We start from the raw sequence: 9,665 nt of genomic DNA, 5'->3' as shown, positions 1-9,665 counted from the left end.
TAAAAGGTCTCAACAAGTAGAATACAATTTACTATGCAAAATTGAAATCTAAGCTAGCCGCCGCTACCAAATGTCTGATAACAATTTTTTATCAATCCCACCAATATGGGTATCAAATAAAAGGGCTTGACAAGAAGAATACAGTGCACTATACAACCTCAATATTTAAGATGGGCCTTGCAATAATGAAGCACTAAATGAATTAAACAGAATGCGAAATAAAAACTAAAAACTAGAAAATAAAAATAGGTAAAAAAACTTTTTAAGTTAAACGGTTTTATGTTAAACATACATTGCAATGTTTAAGATAAATGTACTAAAAACCAAAAAATAATAAAATAGATACAGTCGTGGGAATTATAAACATATGCATAGACTAGACTAAAATAAAACCGTGGGGCACGTCAATTGTCTACAATCGTTGATTAAAATGTTTGTTTTGTAATGTTACACTATAATTAGGCAGTTGTTCAACCGACAAAGATGGACGTGTGATAAGTAGGGCTAGAATGTGGAAACAAGCTAGCAAGCTCGATTATAAGCGAGTTTTAGGGTTTCATGTTCCATGAGCAAGAAAATAGTAAGTAATTTCCTCACCGTCTGCGGGCCAAATGCCTATTTTAACAACGAATTAAACGATTCTTCTATCGCACATTAAGTCGATAATTTGTAGACAATTGACGTGCCCCACGGTTTTATTTTAGTCTAGTCTATGCATATGTTTATAATTCCCACGACTGTATCTATTTTATTATTTTTTGGTTTTTAGTACATTTATCTTAAACATTGCAATGTATGTTTAACATAAAACCGTTTAACTTAAAAAGTTTTTTTACCTATTTTTTTAAATAGTGTTTAGCGGCAAAACAACGTTAGCCGAGTTAGCTAGTTTTTATATATAAGAAATTTAGGGCTGGACTACCCTTCTCTTCCCGTGGTTCTCGAAAGAGGCGACTAAGGGATAACATCACAGTTCCAGTACTATCTTGGAACTTATAAGGCCGAGCGATGGCAGGATAAACATCCAACTGCTAATTTTGAAAAACACAACAGACCAAAGACGGGCAGCAGCGTCTTCGGTGCAACAATGCCAGCCCTGCGGTCACCAATCCGTCTGCCCAGCGAGCCCATGAGTCTACACCATTATGTCAGGCGCGAATTTGGGTAGGCCTATTTTCAACAGCGGACTGCGGTAGGCTGAAGTGGTAAAAGACAACAGAAACCTAATAATGACCAAACTTAAGTTTTTTGCTCGACGTCATAGATGACGCCACTGTTGGCAACCACATCGCGCCTACTTCGCCCACAAAATACTGGTGGGGCAGAGTGGGATTTCACGATTTCACCAAAACATAGCGGAAATTCGAAAGAACAATTGTCAATGTCAAATTGTGAATGACATCAGAACTTGATGAACTTTTCGAGTCATTATCTCCCTTCAGGGAGCCAAAGTAAAAGAGAAAGAAGAAGAGTCATTATCTCTCATTTGTTTTGTCTAAACCAAAAAAAGTGTGTGTCAGCTCCAACGCGCGATTGGAGTTTATTCATTCAGATCGAGTGTCTAAATAGGCACAAAAAAGGCTTACTAGTCTAAGAAAAAGATTATAATACCATATCAAATGGTAAATAAACGAATCAAATAAGTTATGTGGAATGTAGCCATAGTCAATCATCATCCGTCACCCCATGGAGCATAGAGAAAATGCTCCATGCGTCACCCTATAAAAATGAAACTACTACCTTTAAAAAATATCATATATTTATGATAAATAGGTTCATGCCTATGTATCTTTAAATATTCAAAAGTTGAATCAGGTTTACATGTGGCAACTACACTTTGTTGCATTGTTGAGTGCAGGTCATGGAGCATAGAGAAAATAATTTCTCTATGCTCCATGGTGCAGGTGCTGACCTTACTAAAAAAAAAAAAAAAAAAGCTGTAGTCAATTAGTCATGATTGAAGAAGATAAAAATTTTGTTTCCTTATAATTTTCAGGTCAGTAAAGTGCTGTTTATTGAATAGAAATAACGAGTTTACGTATGTAATATGTTTCTTCCATTGCACGTTCTTATACTTTAAATATGAAAGTTAAGTATTTAAACTGCCTGAGTGATACTTCAATTGCATTGTGAAGACCACCTACTCGTAAAGATATATTTGATTTGATTCAGGTATGATACTGTAAATATTTTCCTTCTTTTATTATTTGCTTTTGTTAAAAAAATTATAGTGAATATTTGATGTAAGAACTAAATTTATTATTTTGTAAATATATCATTTGTCTAAATTCTAAATATACATCACAGTCCATTCACCTACCACTGTGTAACACATTTCGAGTGCTTTGAGTATAAATCCCTTTAAAAACTTAAATGCAATGTATTTTTTTTTCAAAGTTATTAATATACATTTTATTTTATTTTTAGTGCTATAATTTTAGATATGTAATAAATAGATACTTGACAATTCCCTTTCTATTTCTTACCATAAAATCTTATTAAATATGAATAATTATCTTGTTTTGAGGATGAAGTTAACATGAATTTTTAAAATTTAGTTATAGTTTAGATATCTCAAAATCAAAAACAGCTTCTCTCTACTCTCTATCTCTAAATAACAATAATAAAATAAATAGACATACTAAATATTCTGCAGAATTCAATTGTAGGTAGAAAGCTAAGTAGGCATAGTGCCATAATTTGTTTTGTAAAATGCCTATTGCTAGAATTCATTGATTTTCATAAGTAGAATAAATCAAAATTTTTGTTTTCTTATTAATATTTAAGTAGGAAATTTATACACCTAATATTTGTACACCTACACCGACACAATACCATCTCCTGTGTCCCTAGGTTGCCTGGAAGAGATTGCTTTTCAGCGTTAAGGCCGCCCTTTGTACCTTATGATACTCGGTTAAAATCAGTCTTCGTATCGGTTCGTAAATCGGTTAAAATGTATTATTTCTGTATTGGTGTACAATAAAGTGTATTGTTATGTTAAGTAAGAAATAATATATTTATAATTTCATTTCATTAATACACAATTTTATAGCTGGAATGGATTTATAAATTTAAACTACAGTTTAATCAAAAATCATACTTTCATATATATATGAATATATATATATCAATAAAATTAATTAGATAGACAATCGGAATTGGATCGGACACCAGAATTTCAGGCAGGCCGGTTGTAAAATATATATGCCAAATCATTACTATAACAACATGAGTTTGGGAATTAGAGTATGCGGTGATGTTTAGGCGTGCCCCGCAGGCGACGCGCAGATGCAGCAACCGGTGTCTGTGCGAAATGGACAAGGGTTGCTGTACCAGGGACGGGGGCAGGGTAAGAGGAGTCCGGGAGGTGAGCTTGAGGATTGCGAGTTGGAATATGGGTACGATGACTGGGAGAGAATGAGAGCTGGCGGATGTTTTGGAAAGGAGACTGATAAATATAGCGTGCTTGCAGGAGACGATGTGGAAGGGACAGAGACAGACAATTGGGGAGGGTTATAAGTTTTATTATTGCGGCTGCGATGGAAAAAAGGAATGGCGTGGGTATAGTGTTAGATAGAGAGCTCAAGAGCAGAGTGAATGATAGAGTTATTGTAGTAAAACTGTTGATAGAAGTCTGGGTTTTAAATGTAGTTAGTGTGTATGCGCCGCAAACTGGATGCGATGACAGTATGAAAGAAAAGTTTTGGGAGGATTTTGATGCGGTAATAATGAGAATACCAGAACGTCAGGAAATATACATAGGGGGGGGGACTTTAATGGATATGTGGGAAGGATGAATGACGGGTATGAGAGAGTGCATGGGCGCCGAGGTCACGGAGTCAGAACCGAGACGGCGAAGCTCTACTGGAAGTAGCCTTGGCCTTTGACTTAGCAATAGCCAACACATTCGATCAAAAATGGGAACAACAGCTTATCATATACCGTAGTGGTCTACACTCTACCCAAATTGACTACATTCTTTTAAGAAGGAACAGGCTAAAATCGGCGAAGGACTGCAAGGTAAAACCAACTGAGAGGCTTGTTTCCCAGCATAGGCTACTGCTCCTGGATTTAACTATGGAAGTTCAGCTTTTAAATTAGAGCTTGAAGCCCCCAGTTGGAACGAAATGGTACAGACTAGATGATAGGGAGATGGCTGCAGAATTCAGGGAAAGAGTGGTTGGTAAAATGATAAAGATGGGAGATATGGCGGAGATGGGAGTAAACGACTGCTGGAGTGAGATGGCAACGTGGGTGCGAAGTGTAGCAAAGGATGTCTTTGGGGAAACAAAAGGGAAAAGCAATATAGACAAGGATACATGGTGGTGGAATGAGGAAGTACAGACGATTTTGAAAGAAAAGAAGAATGCTTTGAAAGAATGGAAAAGAGTGGAAGATGGAAATGACAGAGAAAAGAAAATAAAATAAGATCAGAATATCAAAATAGTAAAAAGAAGGCTAAGAAAGCAGTCGCAATCGCAAGGACCAAGGTTCAAGATAAGTTGTACGATTTTTTAGAGAACCCAGAAGGTCAAAAAAATCTTTTTAGGATATCAAGACACAGAGAGAGATGAATGCAAGAGATGTAAACCATATGAAATGTATAAAAGACGAAGCGGCGAAGATCTTGACGGACGATGAGGAAAAAAAGAACGCTGGAAGAGATACTTTAATAACTTGATGAACGAAGAAAATGAATGGAGCGGAATGTTAGAAAATGTAGGAAGTACTGAACGAATGGTGAAAGAGGTAAGTATAGAGGAAGTGAAGATGGCGGTGCAGAGTATGAAGAATGGAAAAGCAGTTGGGCCAAATGGTATATCAGCGGAAGTGTGGAAGTTTTTGAATGCGGATGGATGGAAGTGGCTGACTTTATTTTTCAATAAGTTGCTGCAAGAAGAGGTTATAACTGAGGAATAGTGACATACAGGTTTGCAGCAGCTATCGGAGAATGAAGCTCATATCACATAACATGGAGATGTAGGAGAAAGTGATAGCGCAACAAATGAGAGAAGAATGTGAGGTCACACAGAACCAAATTAGATTTATGCCGGGCCGGGGAACTACGGACGCCATATTTGCACTCCGCCACCTCTGCAAAAAATACCGACTCGCACAAAAAGACTTGCATATGGTGTTCTTAGATCTGGAAAAAGCATACGACAGGCCCCCCGTAAGGTTCTGTGGTGGGCTATGAAAGAGAAAGGAGTGCCAGAGAAGTATGTACGACTTGTCCAGGCGATGTATGATAGAGCTAGCACCCACGTCCGGTCCGAAGCCGGAGTAACTGGCAAGTTCAATGTGGCTGTAGGTTTGCACCAGGGGTCGCCTTTAAGCCCGTATTTGTTCCACCTAGTAATGGATGTTCTAACATCAGACATACAGGAGAAAGCACCCTGGTGTATGCTGTTTGCCGACGACGTTGTCCTTGTCGGAGATAATGCTCTTGAGGTACAGAGCAGACTGGGAAAATGGCAGTGAAAGATTGGAGGGCGTGGGATTGAGAATAAGTAGATCTAAAACCGAGCACTTATTCTGCAATTTCAGCGGTTTGTCCGGTTTTCCCCATATTGCCTTGGATGGTGTATCCCTACCAGTCTGCTCCGACTTCCGGTATTTTGGGTCATTAATACAAAATCACGGCAATGTAGACCGTGACGTGAAAAATAGAATAGATGCGGGATGGATGAAATGGCGACAGGTTTCTGGAACAGCTTGTGATCCACGAATGCCCCTTAAACTTAAGGGGAAAATCTATACAACGATCATAAGACCTGTCGTAATGTATGGATCAGAATGTTGGGCAACAAAAGTGACAGATGAAAGATGAGTGCATGCAACCGAGATGAGAATGCTAAGATGGATGTGTGGAATGACGAGGAAAGATCGGATTAGCAATGAGTATATAAGAGGAAGTTTGAAAGTAGCACCCGTGACGGAGAAAATGAGGAGCAATAGGTTAGCGTGGTATGGGCATGTAATAAGGAGGGATGAGCGCTATGTTGGTAAAAGAATGTTAGGGATGAATGTCGAAGGACGTTTTCGTCTTCGTCGTCGATCGGCAGACCGAAAAAGCGATGGATGGATTGTGTTAGTGAGGATATAAGAAAGAAAGGAGTAAGAGCTGAAGTGACGAATAATAGAGAGGAATGGAAGAGGAAAACATATTGTGCCGATCCTACATAAGCGGGATAATGGCAGGAAGATGATGTTTTCGCACGCAAGGGCGGAAGGGCGGCACTGCCCGCAGCGCCGAAGCCAAGCGTTATCCTAACCTCAAAAGTGGTAGGTTAAATTTTTTTTTGTAACGAAATTTCTTTTTGTAATGAAATTATGTCGATAAACGGTGTAATTTTGGAGTTAGATAGCTTAGAGCTATTTTTTTTTGTAACGAAATTGTGTCAGTAAACGGTCTAATTTTGAAGTTAGATAGGTTAGAGTTATTTTTTTTTTTTGTAACGAAATTATGCTGATAAACGGTCTAATTTTTAAAGTAAGATCGGTTAGGGCCTTTTTTGTAACGAAATTATGCCGCGCCGGCATAATTTCATGACAGCGACAACACCGTGAAACGGGTGCAGCGCATGAGTCAAGCGTAATTCTAGCTTCAAAACTTTAACCATAATTAAATAATTGTTACTGTGTTATTACTTTACATACAGTTATTTAGACAAAAATAATGCATTTGTGCTTACATTGTTTTTAAACGAAACGCTAAGTACGTGCTATTTTGTTTGAAAGTATCTATTTGTCAGTCGTTAAACGTCAGTTTGTATCGTTTGTCGATCTTGCAGTCGAGATCGCTTTTACGTACTTCTGTTCGAAAATAACGTATTAAGTTGCGAAACGGAGCCTGAGTGCACTTCCCGCAGCGCCAGAGCTAAGGTGAGATCAGATGCGGAGCTCTAAGTTATTGGGCTATTCTATACACAATCGGGATCTAATTTGGGGTGTGGGGTGAAGGGGAGGGGGGGTGTTGTGTGCTAGAATATAGGTATAGAAATTCGAAAAATACCCAAAACCGAATCGGAGCACTCCACTGTCCATGTGGTCTTGTTCTACCCTACCCCTAGAGTGTTTTTTTGAAGCCGGAGGCGTGGAGAGAGGGGTAATTTTTTTTTGTAACGAAAATATAATTAGATCTCGATTGTCTATAGACTTACCATTAATTTCATGTATTCCGGTAATGTCAATCCAGGAATTGTTCCCATTCTTTTCGGCGCGAACCTCATCGCCCTCACCAAAAAGGACGGAGGGGTGAGACCAATTGCTGTTGGATCAACACTTCGACGTCTGGCCTCCAAAATTGCTGTTCGATATATTTTACCAAAATTAAATTCGGAATTTGAACCCGTACAGTTAGGCTTCGGTGTAAAAGGAGGCTGTGAGGCAGCCGTCTATGCCCTACACTCTTTCCTAACTTACGGCCAGCCTGACGTGTTGCTCAATAGAGATACCCTGCTGACAGAAATAAAACAGCATATACCGGAAATATACAATTACGAGGGGCGGCTGAAAAGATCTGAGCCTAGGGTACTTGCAGTTGTACTATTTACTTATCCGGTGGGTCACTATTTGAACGACATCTACCCACTATATAAGCGAAGTTTCACGTCATTAGCTTCATTACGCTTTGAGTAATTGAACCGTAAACATCACCATGTCTGAGTCATCACTGCACTTAACGAAGTTTGAGCATCGCGCCGTCATCAAATTCCTCGTTAAAAAGGGGAAAACAGCAAAAGAAATTTTTGAAGAAACTTCTAGTGTATACGGAGAATCTGGACCGTCGTCAGCCACGGTTAAACGATGGACACGCCTATTCCAACAAGGTAGAGATACTCTGGAAGATGACCCCCGCTCGGGTCGGCCGAACACCGCAGTCACCGATGAAAACATCGAAAAAGTAAAAAAAATGTACTGGACGATCGCCGAATAAAATGTTGGCAGATAGCAGAAGAGCTTGGCTTTAGTAAGGAACGAGTTGGAGATATTATGCACAATCATTTGCATATGAATAAAGTCAGTGCGCGTTGGGTGCCAAAAATGCTCACGCCACTTGACAAGCAGCGGCGCGTTGAAACTTCTGAAGAGTTTTTAGACTTGTGCAAGGATAATTTGGAAGAAATTTGCACTCGTATTGTCACCGTTGATGAAACGTGGATCCGACAATATGACCCAGAATCAAAACAGGAGTCAATGCAGTGGATAGAAAAGGGGGAAAGACCGCCGAAGCAGTTCAAGGTGGAAAAATCGGCTTCCAAACTCATGGCCATCATTTTTTGGGATTGCGAAGAAGTTTTGCTCATAGATTACCTTCCAAAAAAACTACAATGAATGCAGAGTATTATTCTGGGCTTTTAAAAAAAGTTCGCGAAGCCATTGCCGAAAAAAGAAGAGGTAAAATCAGCAAAGGAATTTTATTTTTGCAAGACAACGCACCGGTTCACACGGTGGGCATTGCGAGGCAAGCCTTGCGAGAAACTGGCTTCGATGAAGTAAATCACCCTCCCTATAGTCCAGATCTGGCACCTAGCGATTATTTTTTATTAAAAAATTTGAAAAAAGACTTACGGGGACGAAGATTTGGGGATGATGAAGAGACGAAGGTGGCCGTTAATGAACATTTTCTAGCCAAAGACGCGGGTTACTTTTTATCAGGGATACAAGCCCTCTATAAAAGATGTCAAAGGTGCATTGAAGTCCAGGGGGACTATATTGAAAAATAAATTTTATTTAGATTTTTATCTAGACTCTTAATGCCCTAGGCTCAGAACTTTTCAGCAGCCCCTCGTATTTTCTAAGTTACGCTGACCCAACAAAATTATTATATCGTTCTAATGAACTGTCCTCGGAAGTAGGTTGTCAACAGGGTGATCCCCTTTGGCCTGCAATTTTTAGTTTAGCTATAAATCCGATAATTAAAAGTCTAAATTCTAAATTCAACGTCTGGTATTTGGACGATGGAACCCTAGGAGGTGATATGGATACTGTGTTTTCCGGCCTTTTGTAATCGAAAATAAATTTGAAGCCATTGGTTTAGAACTTAATTTTAGCAAATGCGAACTTTTTATAAATAACTGCGACTTAAATTTAAATGACGTAAAACAAAAATTTAATATTTTGGCTGCAAATATTAAAATAGTTAACAGTTATTCCCTTTACCTTTTAGGTTCTCCAAGTTTTGATGAATCTATTTCAGAATATATTAATAATTCAATCACTAAATTTCAAAATTCAGTTGACCGTCTCCTTAAAATTAGTCCTAATTATGCACTTTGCATCTTAAAATACTGTCTTTTCGTCCCAAAATTTACGTATGCGCTCCGTTGCTGCTCCTTTTGGAATCACCCAGATCTTTTAACACAAGTAGACGACTTAATCAAAATTAGCTTAGAGTCGATTATTAGTATGCAACTGTACGAGCAATCTTAGACCCAAGCCCCCACCCTACCTATCCGTTATGGTGGTTTAGGGATTCGCAAAATTTCCAGTGTCGCTTTACCAGCCTTCCTATGTTTATCCTTATCTTCTGTCCATAGTTCAGCAAATCTCATAAGTAAAATTTTTAAGGGCATCCCCTTCAAACTTTGAGATTGCTGGTTTGGAAGAAGCTAGAAACGCTTTCTTAATTCCATGCTCAGGTCAAAATTTTCCAGTTTCTC

The 9,665-nt window shown here is 38.7% G+C and overlaps 2 protein-coding genes across 2 annotated transcripts in view; both read left to right on the top strand.

Moving 5' to 3' along the window:
* Positions 1–1,746: 1,746 nt before the first annotated feature.
* LOC123668387 (F-actin-monooxygenase Mical) overlaps positions 1,747–9,665 on the top strand; it is a 75,309-nt gene continuing 67,390 nt past the window's right edge. Inside the window, exon 1 of the mRNA XM_045602119.1 lies at positions 1,747–1,996. The gene's annotated coding sequence lies outside the window, so the exon portion shown is untranslated. The remainder of the gene's footprint in view (positions 1,997–9,665) is intronic.
* On the top strand, positions 7,661–8,337 carry LOC123668792 (protein GVQW3-like). Its single transcript, XM_045602485.1, has 2 exons — positions 7,661–7,906; positions 7,951–8,337. The coding sequence occupies exons 1-2, from the start codon at positions 7,661–7,663 to the stop codon at positions 8,335–8,337; spliced, it is 633 nt and encodes a 210-aa protein (XP_045458441.1).

The sequence above is a fragment of the Melitaea cinxia genome, chromosome Z (genome assembly GCF_905220565.1).
Source record: "Melitaea cinxia chromosome Z, ilMelCinx1.1, whole genome shotgun sequence".
NCBI lineage: Eukaryota > Metazoa > Arthropoda > Insecta > Lepidoptera > Nymphalidae > Melitaea > Melitaea cinxia.
Note: the sequence above shows the minus strand (reverse complement) of the source record. Positions and strands in the feature narration are given on the sequence as shown.